Source organism: Aulonocara stuartgranti (genome assembly GCF_965226115.1).
Source record: "Aulonocara stuartgranti genome assembly, chromosome: 22".
Classification (NCBI taxonomy): Eukaryota; Metazoa; Chordata; class Actinopteri; order Cichliformes; family Cichlidae; genus Aulonocara; species Aulonocara stuartgranti.
In genome coordinates this window covers 26963846-26979807 of record NC_138957.1, presented here as the reverse complement: position 1 = coordinate 26979807, position 15962 = coordinate 26963846, and the positions used below count along the sequence as shown (strand labels likewise).

The following is a 15962-nucleotide window of genomic DNA, read 5'->3' as shown; positions in this document are numbered from 1 at the left end:
GGTGCATATATAAGCGAAAGAGTGCACCAGACCATGTGTCTATGGCCATACTTTGCTGTGCTTGCATGACATAATTTCTGTACATTGGTCCATGCTTCATTTCTTTTCTTAAAAAAAGATATCTTGCTTCAGAATTGTTCAATATATATGTGTGTGTGTGTGTGTGTGTGGCCCCCAGTGATACATCCAAAGCCCTTTAGCTAAGGCAGGGAAGAAGACAGGGATGCAGGGTAGCTGTAGAGATGGGGTGGAGGTGCAGGTCAGGGAGGAAGGATTGGCATTTCAATATCCTGAGAGGATTACTGGCCGTGCTTTGAGATGGCTGGTCCCCGCGGAGATACATAGGCCTTAGAGATGGATGCATAAAGGGAGGAGAGGAGAGGGGAATGAATATAGAAGTAGAGGGATAGAGAAGAGAGCGGTGTGGCATTGTGAGGAGAACGCCTGGATGTGGAGAAAAGGGAGCAGGGGTGAAGAGCAAAAGCGAGAAGACTTAAAAGAAGAAACAACGATCTGAAACCATATTTTTAAAGACGTACATATCAAAACTGCTTAATACATTTTTAAAGTTGTGTGTGGACAAGCGTTAGGGTGAGATGGTTTTGAGATAAAAGTTAGGAAGCATGAAAGATGACTTAAAGCAAGTAAAGTAGCACAGGGTGCATAGCAGAAGAATAAAATGTTTAAAACTGAAGGCCACACAAACTGAAAAAAGTGTGATGGAGACCTTGCAATACTTATGAAAGAAGTTCAAATTTGCTGCAATTCCTACACAAAATATCCATAATATATGTATATAAGAAAAACTAATAAAATCATAATATGAGAAAAGGGAGCCCAACCAAATATTGCTTATGGGGGTGCAAGCCAAATATACAGGAGACATAACTTATTACAAAACGACTATTAAATATTGAAATGAAAAGTCACTTAAACTTTCAGATAAATGAAATAAAGTAATGTAATATTTTTCCTTTAAAATTAAAGCAGGGTTGTAGAAGGAAATAGAAAAATGTTTTTAAATGAAGTACAAGAAGGTTACATGCAGTACTTGGGTAATGTACTTATTCACATTGCCTACTGTGGCAGAAAGATAAAAAAACGAATGGAAGCTAATTGAGGGTGGGGTTGTCTCTGATTCTCTGAATCAAATGGGTACCTTAAAAAACTATGGTACACATGTTTGCGTTTGAAGACTTGAACTAAAGTTTAAGTCTGAATTAACTTGGGATCAGACTTTTCTTGCATTATAATGGGAGGGGGGTGTTGAATATTGTTTTTTCCATTCACTCAGTGAACGAAAGAGACACTTCAAATACCAAGGTATGAAACATTGTTTCTTTGTCATTTAGTTTCCAATTGCCGTTTTTATTTTTTCACTTTCACACTTCTCAGCCTTCTCCCCCCTTCAGCCCTTTGCATGAAGGCATTTGGATCCTTTCTGCCTCCTTAATTAGAAGTGATGGGAAGGTGAGGCTTCAGCAGGCACCAAATGAATAGAGTCATCAAGCTACTTTTCAGGACTATAGCCCAGCCACTTAAGACGCTTTGTCACCCTGTGATGGGAATTTTAATTGCCTACCTCTTGGCTTATAATTGGAGTCTATGAAGAGGCACTCTCAGTGTTCAGTGTGTGTACTCTGTATGTGGATTTACAGGCTGTTCCTTGTTGTTCAGGGAATTGTAGAGGAATGCGTATGAATGAAAGCAAAGCTCGGAGATAGCTGATGACACGAAGACACAGCGTATTCCTCATAATCATATTATCATGAAGCCTATCTTTGATGCACATCTTTTGTCAAAACCCCTGCCGGGAGAGGGTAGACAGGTGAAAACGCTTAAGGTTGCAAGCAGACTAGAGAGAAAAAGTTCAAACTTCCAAAATGCTTTTCATGTCTCACTTTCTCTAATACTCTGTGACGTCTTTATCGTGCCTCTGTGGAGAGCGTGGCAGCATTTGTGTGTGCGCGCCGTCTGGGTTTCTTGTGGGGTTAGTCGCTGGAGGAGAGGGGAAGGCGGCTGCGTCCTGCTGTGCGAAATAGAGAGAGAGCAAGTTGTGTGGAGATGCAGCTGTCTTTCTGAATGACAGTACACTCCTCTCTGATACAGCGGTAGGTGGGTGACAGACAGTTCAGCTCATCAGACCAACATTGCACGCACACAGACACCTCTTTTCTCATTCGCCGTGCATCTTTTTATACAATTTCATGCATAAAATTCCAGGGGGAGGGGTTACAGTACAGTTTATCCAGCAGTTTATCCAGCAATGCGCCAAATGCTTAGTATGTCAATCCATCCCTTAATTTTCAAGACACGGTTTTGTGTTTGTGTGAATGCTTGTTTGGAAGTTTTTTCATGAAGGGGGATAAACAGGATGAAAGAAGGGGAAAAACATCCACAGCCATGATCACTTGATCATAATTAAACTATTAACTTAATAAAAGACTACATTTCAAATGGAAGACTGTGGATGTATTTTTGCAGCTTTTGTCATACATCTTAAAAAGAGCTCATGTTTTACTCTTTATTATAGGTTATATTACTCTTTACATTATAGCTGCTGTCTGTCTCACAGTCCTCAAGTAATATCAGCTCTTAGTCAAGAGCTGCACTTAAGCACACTTTCAAAATATCTGTATTCATTTGTCGATGCAAGTTTGTGTCATCCTAGTTTTTTCTCCCCCGCTGTCCAGTTAAAACTGGCTCCCAGATGAACTACAATTGGAAAATGCTGCTTACAACAACCTTCTATAACAACCTGTAGTACATCATCTGTTATTTTTGCATTTAAGAAGATCCAAAAGATCCAAATATCATCACACTCCAAATCAGATCCTGTCATCAAAGAAGTTAGACTATGCTCGGATTGCTGTGTCATGCTAAAGGATGGAGGCTGTAAAGATGCAGCGTTTGTGTGTGTATACGCACTGCCCCTTTATTCAAGTCTGTCAAGGCAGATAGAGCTTTATTTACCTTCTTAGCCAACCTCCTGCAGCAGTCTTGGGTCAGCCACTCTATCTGTATGTTTGTGTTTTTGCGAGGGTTTGTGCGCGGCCTGTGTTTTTTATTTGGTGGAGGCTTCGGGCAGAGGCTGTCTGGCTTAACAGACATGTCATGATCAGACCATGCCTCAGCCTTTAGGCTAAAGCATGCTGGGCCCGGAGAGTGTTCAGAATCAGTCAGTGTGCAGCTGTCAAAAGCAGTTTAAAGAAGTTGGCCCCAGCCTCTCTCCCCCGGTGAGAGCGTCTCATGCCAGATTTGTACGCTATGCAAAGGCAATGTAAACAGGTTAAGGGTGTTTTCTTTTCCAGATTTGATCACATGTATGTGCAGGAAAAAAAATTCACCAGTTTATTGGTAGCCTATTTTCAGGGCATGGTGTTTTGGCACAGCTGGATTATGTTGATCGAGCCTTTTTGAATATGTCATACAGAAAAGCCTCTGTGTCTCGCTGGCTCTTCTGGTCTGTCTCTCACCCAACCACCTACTGACTGACACATTCAATCAGGCCAGCCCTAAGACTCTCTCCGGTGTTGCGCACACAAATGCTGGTCTCCTACACAGACACAAATTTAGACACAAATCCACACAGCTATCCACCAAGGTGTGTGGATTTGTGTCCTTGCAACGTATAATTTAGTAGCTGAGATGAAAATGTGCTTCATCCAGGTGCCGTCCCTGCACCATTCCTCCCACTCACAGCCAGGTTTGTGTGTCTGTGTGTGTGCGTTACACCTAGACAAGACTCATTCCCTCCAAACACCTCTGCTCCTCTTTTCTTCCTGTACTGATATGAATAAAAAACACTGCAGATAATAGCTGTGTCTGACTGCATCTCCTCACCCTGCTCTGAAGCAGGGTCTTACTATTAATCTTCATCTTTCCTTTTCTCCTGTTCCACACTTGCTCTTCTTCACTCTTATGATGCACTGGGCAGAATAATTGTGTTTGCAATTTGGGATTAGGTGTCCAAGTGGCAAATAAAACAAATTAGACAGTGATTGGTGAGCCAGGAGACAAGTTGCAGGAGACCAGACATGTAAACATGTTTATTTTTCCTGTAAAGTTGGGCTTTTTAACATACTGGTCTACAGGGACTGATTTGCTTTTGAAGCCAAGCTCAAAAGGCCATTTAAGAAACAGGAGCTTTTGGCACTTATGTGTTGGCTCCATTTTTCCATCCCAGAGAGTGGCGCTTGCTTCCCAGTCCTCTGCTGTCAGGCTCATTGTTGCACTATCCCTTTAACTCCAGGCAGAAGTAAGTGGTGCTATGCCCAGAGGGATCATCACTGTTGCATCCTCTTGACCCTTTTACCAAGCGCATGCGTGACAGATACGGCTCTCTCAATCACTCCTGTCTACAACTTTTACACATTTTCTACCATTGTGCATATCTTTTCATTATAGATTCGCACGCAATCATTCACTGTCTTTAATATGCGTTGACACATGGGGTAGCACAAGTTAGTGAGAAGTAGAACAATCAAATCACCTTCTGAAAATGGATGCCATCTCAGCGGAGGCACAAACCTGGAGGGAACAACAGATTCCCCTAAGAACAAAGACGGAGACATGGCTGTGTTGGGGAAAAGGAGATAAGGAGATGGAGAGACTGCAAGAGAGAATTCCCAGGGAGAGGATCCACAGATGTGAGGAAGAAGTAAAAAGTAAGAATGACTCCGAGATGTTCGGCCCTGTTTGTGCTGTCCCCCCTGGGGAGAGAAGCTCCTCCGCCTGTCTCCTTTGATAACAAAAAGGAGATGCCAGTTGCACCTCAGCTGCCTCCGTACACCTGGATGCAAGAGCCTACAGCAGTGGGTGCCATTTCTTGCCAAAGTCTATTCACACATCTACTTGCCACAGAGAGGACAGAGCTGCCATGTAACCTCCAGAGTCTCTGCAATGAAAGCAGTGGCTCTTGAGTGGATCTGAAGATGAACTTATGAGAACCTGGGTTTTTGTTAAAGCCTTTTCAGTTCTTTAACCCCACACAATTCTAAAAGTAAGTTATCGCTTCCTGCACTTCTGCATTTAACTCATCTAAGGAGCAAAATGCTGAAAGATCATTTGATACAACGTATTAAGTCCATCCTAATAAAAAAGATTTACTTGTGAGAATCATTTAACTGTACATACAATGTAAAACACAGCCTCCTAGGACCTGCCGTCCACATATGTGGACATCACATTTTGGGTTGTCTAGACTAAAATACTAAATTTTGCTCTACAAGTGGCTGATATCCACTTACAAGGACGTTATGCTGCCACTGTTCTATCGAAATTTTAAATGAATGTTCTCATATTTGAATCGCATTTTTATCAGAAACAAAAATCAGGTAAAAAAATAGCAAAGAGAAATTAAGAATTCATGCAGCGGAAGAGTTCGGGTATTAGGAGATTAACTGCTCTGCTGGTATTTGGCAAATCAGAGACCAAACCAAGAAACAAATCTAAGATACCATGTCCTGTTCCTGTTTATAGTAGTGTAAACATTCAGTATTTTAAATTCAACAGTTTTTGAACTTAAATAATGATACCAGGGTCAGAACCTCCACTTTACATATATTGATTTAAGAGTTTAGTTTCAGCGCCAACATATTTAACATACATGGACTAACAACTGGAGTCTCTGGTGATCCCAAGATCGATTGACCTTAAGAAGCAATCATAAATAAATAAATATTTGCAAACTACATTTCTTTTAAAATCACCATTAGTTATTTCATTAGTCATCTAAAGAAAAACACACATTATTTTAAAAAAAAAATTACAATTACTCTAAATATTTTGTAAAATATAAATCGGTTGTGTTCTTGCCAATTGTATGTGATCCACAAGCACAATCCATGTGATTACTTGTCAGCTTATTTGCTGTTCTTTGACTCTGTTATCACTTAGTTTTCAGTTATTTCAAATAAACATTTGTGGTATTTAGAAGATTAAACCAATCAGAGTCCCTTTGAATTAAATACACAGCCTCCTAGGATGTGTCCAAAACATCTCACCTTGAACGCATCCTAGTCACATGCCCAAACCACCTCAGTCGGTTTCTTTTGATGTGGAGTAGTAGTACTTCTACTCTCAGCCCCTCCCAAATGGCTGAGCTTCTCATTCTGTCTTGAAGGCTGAGCCCAGATGCCCTTGAGGGGAATCTAATTTCTGCCACTTGTATCTGCAATCTCATTTCTTTGGTCACTACTCACAGCTCATAACCATAGGTGAGGGTAGGAATGTAGATCAACCTTGTAAACTGACAGCTTCACTTTCACGCCCAGCTCTTTCCTCACCACAGTAGACTGGTACAGCATCCCTGTTATGGTACGTGCTGCACCAATCTGTCTGTCAGTCTCCCGCTCCCCTCTCCTGCTTCCACTTGGGGCAGCAATTCGTTCTTGACCCTGAGTGGATACTCCGTCCTTTTCTAGCTGAGAACTATGGCCTCTGATTTGGAGATGTTAGTTCTCATCCCAACTGCTTCATACACCACCAAACCTGACACTCTCCATTCTCTACCCTAAAGCCATGGACTGCATGACAGATATGTGTCCATAATATTTATACGTAGAATTCTGTCACGCACGCTTGCATGTGGCAGGAAGAGCAAATAGTTGCTACCTTCCAGTCTGAATGTTAGTCAAACCAACATCAACAGGTGGAGTTTTCTAGATTCCCCAAGAGGATCACTGCTGCTCACACTGGGGCATGTAGTGTGGCTGTATCAGCTCTCCTTTCCATGTGTTGCATGTCCAGGACATTCACAAGCTCATGATGATCCAGCAACTTTCTAAGAACTTCCAGTGTTTAAAGTTCCCTGCTGAGAGTCTTTCTTATTTAAAATGACTGACAGAGAGCCACAACCTGATTTGATATGATAACAAAGTTGTATTAATTGTAGCCTGGTTACTATTTTGTCACAAAATATACCTACTATACTTGTACATGCATCACTTTTATAAAATTCACAGTGTCCCTTTTAGAGTCTACAGACCTATACTTGTGTTAGTGATTGGTATATGTACTGCAAGGCATTCATACAGGACCTTATCAGAAGCCATTTATCTTTGTGATGGGCACCTATGAGCATGTCTGCCGTGCGATTTCTGCTGCAAGATCAGGGACTGGAAATGTCTGGCGTGCACTTCTATTGCATAGCCATCACCTCTTCTATATTGCTTTTGAAAATCATCATGCAGTTGTATATGTTTTTATGTGAGTGTAGTTGTGTAAATGTGTGTAAAAAACACATTTCAAAGAGAAGTCTGCACCGATTTTTTCTTTTAAAACACAAAGCCAAATGCAGTCACTATTCCCTCCCATATGCTCGTGTGTGCTGAGTGTGTGTTGAAGTGGAGAATGGACAGTATTTTCACATCTACTTGCCTTCATAAATGGCTAAATCTTCTAAGCCTGTCAGTAGACACTGAAAAGAAAATCTTCTGAGGCTATAGTTTACTATATTGAGTACACAAAATGCTATCTTGTGCATAATAAATGTGCGCACACATTTTGATTAATTCGTTTTTCACGTTTTGATTAATTTATGCTCTTGTTCTGATTAATTTGTTCCCCTTTTTAATTAATTAGAGCTCATGTTTTGTTTAATCCTTGCAAATGATAAATGCACAGAGAACCAGCACAACCAGCTTTTTGCCCAGGAGCCAGGTTGCAAGCCGCAGGGAGCAAGGATGAAAGTCCTCTGAAAATATGATGTGACGCTATGTTGGATTTGTCATGTTTTATATTTTTGGAGTCATGCTAAAATCAGCAGTAAAGTGTGTTACTCATTCCTCTACGTGATGCTGAAAGGCAAAAAGCAGCAATTAGTTTTTTCTTATTTCATATTATTACTCAGTGCTTAGTTTATAAATCAGGATGTCCTGGAACACACTGCTTTTCTTCTCAGTGGGTCAGTTGAGAGAAAAAGTCACTGAACTATTCAGGCCATTTAGATCAAGCACACCGGTAGTGCAGTACCATTTTTCTTTTTTTCACCTTTTCCAAAAAAGCTGGGGCTCTTTTTTTCCCTAATCTGATGAACCCATATTTTATTTACAACAGAAAACACGTCAGATGTTTCAACTGAGAAAATGTATCATTCTAAGAAAAATGTTTTCCGTTGGTGAAAGTCTAGACTAGTTTGTGGGAGCATATGTTGCTCTAAAACTTGTACACACCTTTCAGCACTGTCAGCACCTTTCCAGACATCCAAGCGGCCAGTGACACAGATACTAACAAATCCCATACTATCAAAGATGCCGGCTTTTGAACTGTGTGCCGATACCAAGGTGAATGTTATTCTTTAGTCCAGAAGATGCACAAATTTCAATTTAATTCACCACAGAACACTTTTGCCTCAGCATATTGTCAATGAGCTTTGGTCCAGAGTAGAAGGTGGTGTGTCTGGATCATATGTACATGTGGTGCCTTCTTTGCATGATTCAACCTGCATTTGTGTGATAGCAGGGTGAACTGTGTTCACAGACAATTATTTCTTGTTCCTGAGCCTCTGAACAGATTCATGTCCGTTTTTAATACATACTATGTACTGAAGATGATTACATTTCAAAGATCTTGACAATTCTACATTGCGGTACATTATTCTGAAATTATTCCACAACTTGTAGACACAGTTTGTTGCAAATTAGTGAATCTCTTCCCATCTTAACTTCTGAGAAACTCTGCCTGTCGCTTGTTACTGACCTGTTGCCAATTAACACATTTAATTGCAAAATTCGACTCCAGCTCTTTCTGTTTAGTACCACTGAATTTTTGAAGCCCACATCCCAACTTTTTTTGAGCCGTCTTGCTGCCATCAAAAATACTAAACAAGCAAAAATGTCTTGGTTTAAACCTTTGATATGTTTTCAGTCTTCTAATGTGAATATAATATGGGTTTGTGAGATTTCCAAACTCAGTACATTCTGTTTTACATTTTAGAGCGTCCTAACTTTTTTTGTATTTATGGTTGTTGTAAAAATATAACCTCAAAATGTGTAAATCTGCTGAAAGTAGAGATGAACCCTACTCTGTTCTCAAAGAAACATTTGGTAGATAGCGGGGCAGAAAAAAAGTAATAGTACAGTCTGCACAACCAATGCAGACTGTACTATTACCCTTCAAATACGGGCGAATTTGATGCTAGTTTGTCTGGCGAACAAGTTACAGCGCTTCTTTGCTGAGGTGGAAGCACCACTTTAACCTTTGTATTACTTTTGCATTGTAGTGCACACTTGTTTATTGTGTGTCAGATTGAGCTGTGATGTGATCCACGGTTTGGAGGAAGGGAATAGTCTTATGCATAATTCAGCATAGAAGGAAGGAAAGAATAGCAAACAATAGCCTCCAGAGCAGGCTGACACTGTGTTCTTGCTTTAGTATGTTAAGCTACCTTTCTTCTTGTATTTGAGTGTCAGAGGCTTTGAGAAAGTAGGGACTGTCTGTTCAAGCATTCACTCAAAATAGTTGAGCTCTAATAAGATTAGGATTACGTATTTTAGATTCCTATAAATTTTCCATCTATTTAGGGTGCATGTTTTTAACAGAGGAAATAAATAATAGAGAAAATAGGTGTGAGCCATCTGTATCAAAAATGAAGTAATAGTGTTCATTAGCTCAGCAGTTTTTAAACACATAAACATAGAAGGTAATTATTTTCTGTAATTTAAACACATTAAGCTTAATGATTTTTTTAATGGTAAAAATTTAATTTTGACCTAAATACCTTTTCAAGTGTTACTAACAGTTTTCGCTTTCTTCTTTCCTCCCAATACCTTTACTATTTCCATTTTTGTTTGTCTAGTCCTTTCATTTATCGTGGAGGTAATCCCTTTATTTTCTCCTAACTATACCATCTACATCCTTTATTCTATTTCCCACTTAATTAATGCCCATGCATATTCATTAATCACCGCAAATAATTTCTTTTGCTTATGTCTATTTACATTCGTGTGTCGTGTTCATTAACATCATAACAACTTTTAGAGCGCCTATGGCTTCCACGACTACTCTCCCCCTACTGTGTATGCATCTGTACAATGTGCCGTGTTCACATTATGCAGGAATATCCTTCAGAATACCTTGAGGACTCAAAGTAATGATGATATTTTCAAAAGATCTCTAACTGCTCTTAATATGTATGTCTATTTTTAAAACCTTTGCTCACTCTTAATACTTATTAGAATAAACTGATTACACATATGGCAGCAACTGAAGACATGGTCAAGGTGACCTGCTGAAGTTGAGCATCAGAATGAAGGTGATTTAAGGGACTGTTGTTGCAGGACTGAGCATTTTAGAAAATGCTGATCTGCTGGGTTTTTTCCATAAAACCATCTCTAGAGTTTATGGAGAGTAGCCCGAAAAAGAGAAAATATCCAATAAGCGCCCATTATCTGGGTGAAAATGCCTTGTTGATGTCAGAGGTCGGAGGAGAATGACCAGGGTTCTTTACATTACATCCAGGATATACAGAAGAGTATCTTTAAACCCATGTCTGAACACATCAAACCTTAAAGCAGCAGAAGAGAGAAGAACAAGAAGAAGCTGAGGCTAGGCCAGGAGAAAACACCATGTCACAAAGATCAAATCATTTCCAGCTTGCTTCCCGAAAATGACAATGAGTTCCCGATACTTAAATAGCCTCCACAGTCATCAAATTTCCAGTAGAGCTTTCTGGGATGTGTTGGAAAAGGAGAGTCGGCTGACAAATTTGCATCAAATCTATGTGATGCTGTCATGTCACCAGAGACCAAAATCTCTGAAGAGTGTTTTCAGCATTTTGTTTAATCCAAACTATGGTTTGAAGAATTAAGGCAGTACTCAAGGCAAAAGATCCTCCTATCATGTTCTAGCAAGGTTTAACTAATACAGTGTTCAGTGAGTATTAATGTCTTGGTGATACTACTATTACTGCTACTGCCTGTCACACCTCCCAGGGTATGGGCCGCCAAAGGTAGATCTCCAGAGATTTCTGTCCTGGGCCGTTCTTAGGTGGGTCCAGGTGTAGCCCATCATTTTTGCTTCTGCCTCGAGGTGTCCTCTCCAGGAGTTTCTTGGGTGGCCTCTCTTTCGCTTGCCTTGGGGGATCCACCTGAGAGCTCGCCTGGTGATGTTGGTTGGCGATGTGCGTAAAGCGTGCCCTACCCAGCACCATCTTCTCTTCCTGATTTCTTCCTCTACTGGGAGTTGACAAGTTATTTCCCATAGTTTGATGTTACTGATTGTGTCTGCCCAGCGAATGTGGAGAATCCTTCTGAGACGGCTGTTGAGGAATGTCTGGATTTATTTGGTGTGTTGGTGATAACTAGTGTTAATATCACTGAATCCAAGTAAATGATTCTTTTGTATTAAAAAGAAAAAAAAATCAATTTTTGAATCCTTTTTTCACACTAATAGTCTCCATATGGCCCGGATTTCCCTCTTTCAGCTTGATTGGGCAAAAATAAAACGCATCTATGATTGCAGTGGCCATTGGCAAACTTGACATCAGCCTATACACACATATGGATATACATCCTTACTTCCAACATGAAACAAAAAGTCACATAGTTATCACGAAGAATGCATTATACCTGTGTTAGCAGCGACATAAAAAAATGACAGATGGAGGTGGACACTGAGAGAGAGCAATGCTGACAGATTGCCTTTGATCTGCTGCCTAAAATGACTATTATCCTGCTGTTTGAGAGGAGGTCGTGCATGTGTATATGTGTGCAGTATTTCATGTGTTCACGTGTGAGTGACAGACAGAAAATATTCATTAGTGTAGCCTTTTTCGAGGAGCAATGAGACAAACTGATGGCTAAAGGTCAAGGAGGAGATAAGGAAGAAATGGACCTGGAAAGAACTGAATCGGTAACTATTGTCGGAATGAATTAAGGTTAAAAAAAAGAGCAAGCACTACAAAAGGGAAGTAAAATAAACCACAGAAAATATGGAACTTAATTGGATATTTTTGAATGCTATTAAAGGTATTGATGTGCATTTAAGTAAATGAAATCTAGAAATCCCCCTCGTAAACTTCTCTGCCACTTCCTTCACCCTGTCGCCCAGCCTTAATGGCACCACTCCTTCCTAACATAAAGGCCTTTTAAGCTAAATACACCGCATAATTTTTCTTAGTATTTTTGACTGGCAACCCTTTTTGCAACTTCATTACACATGGTATAATTAGCCGTATAATTAGCACTTAAGCAAGAGTGGGTGGTGTTTGCTGATTATCATACTATGCGCAGCCTGTCATTTGTTGACACAGAATCAAAGAACTAGTTTTTCATCAGTAATGAGAGTGTTTGCTTTGTGAGCAACTGTCATTATGCACTGCATCTAAATTTGGATGAGCTTTGAACAGAATCATTCCTCATGTATTGCACTGGCGTGATCAATAAGAGCCAAATTATGTGTCAGGCTAAATTCCAGTGCAGTTTTCTGGATTCAGTCTGAAAACACTGAAGTGAGGTCAGTTTAATTAAGAGACCTGGAGAAGAAATAGAAAGTTAAGATTAAGAGTGCCTCTGTCTGTTTGTCTTGTGTCAATAAAGACTTGTCACTCAGCCCATATTGGTATTGATATATTGTCAATCCCGATGTACAGGATCTGGGAGCTGTTCATTCACACACACACACACACACACACACACGGAAAGAGGGAGACAGCCTTCGTCTACTCATGGGCAGCTACCTGCTTTGACATGTTTTAGCTTCAGTATTTAATCTCTTACCTCTCATAGTTTATACCTGACTTTCCTATGAGCCCTCTCATGCAGACATTTTCCCTCTCTTCCTTTTGATCTGGAAATCCACTCAGGTGTACTATATATAAGTGCCTGCTTCTTCTCTCTAAGAGAGTTGATGGTACTCCTTCTTTAACCTTTGCTCATTGAGTCAAGGTAGACATCATAGTTGTAGCCACTGTATTTTCACCATACCTAAACTCAGCTTTCTCCTCTTTTTCTCGCCTCCTTTCCCTCTGTAGCACCATCTCTTATCAGCGAACTGCGAGCAGAGAAGATCGAACAGAAGAGCATAACCTTGGTGTGGAGAGAGCCCTCTCATCCCAACAGCAGCCGGACTGGATATGAAGTCAAATACTATGAAAAGGTATATGTGCTGTTACTTCATCATAAATATCAGCTGAATTCAGTCTTATTTGTAGAGGAGGGGGGAAAAAAACACAAGTTTTACTGAAGAAAGTGGAAAAACTCCAGCAGAATCATGCTCTGGGAGGTTGGCCATCTACTTTCACCATGTGGGATGAAGGAAAAGCAAACATGAAAGACGTGCACAGAGGACATGGCAAGCAATATAATAATAAATGCCCTGCAGGTTTGTTGGGACAGTAACTGCAGATCAGGAACATGCAGCTCCAGAGCCTGAGACAGATAAGATTACTATTAGATATGCACAGATCGGTGCAAAGAGAGAGAGGAAAGACTTAAAGGTACCAACTATAGTGGAAAGAACTCACAAAATGAATGACATGCATCATATGGAGTCCCTCAGAAGTACGTTGTTTTCTGGTGACTTTCTGATGCCCAACCAAATTTTCTAAACCCACTCCTCACTGCAGTAAAGCTGCGGTAAACTTTAATTTCTCTCGTGTTTGCTTGATATAAATAGCATTCAGCAACTCACTGGAGGAAAAGTTCAGCACTCTGGAGGTTCTTTCTTTGCCATTAGAATGAAGTGAGATATGTTCGTGGCTGATATTAAAGATCAAATTTACTTCTATAACAGGTTTATCAATATTAATAGCAAGAACAAGCAGTACAGAACCTGCTGTACAGAACAGAGTGCAGATAAACAGGGAGGCCGTGCCACTATAATAGATGTGTACCACACAGCTCTAACAGGCTTATGTTTCATGTTCATGTCTTATATTTTTTTATTAGTTTTTATTATTATTTCATGTTTGACTTTTTGTTTTTTAAACTAGTTTAGTTTCAGTTTTCAGAGATTTTCTTGTTTCAGCTGTTTGAGCTGGAGGTATATATGAAAAATCAGTACAGGTATTACAATAATAATCACCTCCATCAATGCCTCATCAGGCAAGTTGTAATAAAATTTACACCAAACCAACAAATATCAAAACTCTATATTTTTGTTTTGTTTTAAGATTTTTCCAAGTTCTGAAATCATTTCACTTGTGCTTTTTTTAATCTAGATTTTATTTGTATTTTCGTTACTAATTTTCTTTTTCACATGTACTATAATAGTACCATTGTATTGATGAAAGGACATTAAAGAGCTACTCTGAGAGGTCAAAATTATTCCCACAAAAGCCGAGATTGCTACATTTTAACACTCCCTACAGAATCACAGAAGGCCATATGTTCAAATGCAACCATTTATTGTTTCCAGAATTTTTTCAGAGTCATTCATAGCCCAGTTAATGTATAAATGAATATCTTTATTAATTTTTTTTTCTTTCATGAACACACGCTGTAATTTCATCTGCCGTGTCACGCTCATTTGCATAGCATAGCAGATTGCGACTAGTCTTTACAGTAAATCTGTCGTGGACATAAAATGACAGCTGTCACACTCACACTTGTCTATTTTCACACACTGTGTTTTCTGGCAATGCCAGGTCTTTGTGTTTGGCTGTGGCAAGCTCTCACCAGTTTTCACATTTTCTTCTCTTCCCTATGCTTCATCATATTTATTAAAGCTCCGCTCCTTGCTGCTCTACTCCCAGATCTTTATATGAAAAAAGAGAGACGGGAACAAATCTAGAAGAGAGGTGGGTGGGAAAGATGCGGGGTAAAGAAGAGGTAACAAGAGGAATATTGTGGTGTACTTTGAAGGGATAAAAAGCTTTTGTGGTAACAGATAGAAAGAGAGGGGTGAAGAGGGTATTTGAGACAGAGGAAGATGGGGAAATGACTTGTTGGAAATATGCTTGTAAGACAGCGATAGAAAGAAATGAAAAAGCGCTTAGTGGGACTGCGTGTAGGGGAAGAAAAGCAGAATGTGGGAAACAGATGAGTAAAGAGAATTTAAGTGATAGAAGGAGTATAACTGACAGTAAGACAGGAAAATTGTTAAACAGCCATGAAATGAAAAGGTAATGCAGAAACCCGATTAAAGTTTAAGAAAGAAAAGCTTTGTTTAGTCAGCATGTTGCCTCTTTCTTTCTTTGTCTCTTTTACCACAGTGCACAGTCATCGTCTGAGCCCACATGGTGTTTAATGATATTTTAAAATCACTTGTTTAATTTAATGATTTGTTAAACATTTTAAAAATTGAACTATTTAAACTTGTAATTTGAATAATAATTAGAAAACATTATTGACAATAAGAACGATTAACACTGTTAATGACTAATGATGATTAATTCGGTGTATTCATTACTTGACTTTGGAAAGTGTCAGCTCAGAGTGCTGTTGTTGTTGCGCGCTTCAGATCTACATAGACTCCCAAAATTTTCCTCTTCAGTTCTCTCCTGTCAGCTCTTGTCACATAGCTTAGCTCACTCTGCAGGGTACGCTCATTATGCAGCAGCAACCGTTCTGTTTCTCAGTTAATCTCTTTTTATTTCAGTGTGTGTGTGTGTGTGTGTGTGTCATTCATCTGACTTTTCTGCTGTCTTTATTTCCTCCTCTGTGTTCACAAATGAACAAAACATAGAGATGTAGCAGCTCTCTATGTGGGCACGGTGGCTGCTTTATTCACATCATAATGCCACAATAATACCATAACATACGGATGCTTTGGGGGATTTTTTTTTTTCCCCCATCACGCTCAGATAGGCTTTGTAGCATGCTAACATTTGCTACTGAGCTAGGCTAAAGCTGATGATGATGTGATATGTTTTATTGCTACTTTTTTTCAAAAAGCTCCATATAAAAATCTGACCTGCCGACCAAGATTAAGCTTAATAAGAAGCTTTTGGGAAGTCTAAGGAGCTTGGAAAGAAAAGCATCTGGACTTCTTTAAGTTGCTTGAAGACGTTTCACCTCTCA

At 39.6% G+C, this 15962-nt stretch overlaps 1 protein-coding gene across 1 annotated transcript in view; it reads left to right on the top strand.

Annotated features, from left to right (window-relative positions):
• epha10 (EPH receptor A10) overlaps nucleotides 1-15962 on the top strand; it is a 161753-nt gene that overhangs the window by 116747 nt on the left and 29044 nt on the right. Inside the window, exon 6 of the mRNA XM_082521704.1 lies at nucleotides 12974-13098. Coding sequence (XP_082377830.1) covers nucleotides 12974-13098 — 125 coding nt within the window. The remainder of the gene's footprint in view (nucleotides 1-12973; nucleotides 13099-15962) is intronic.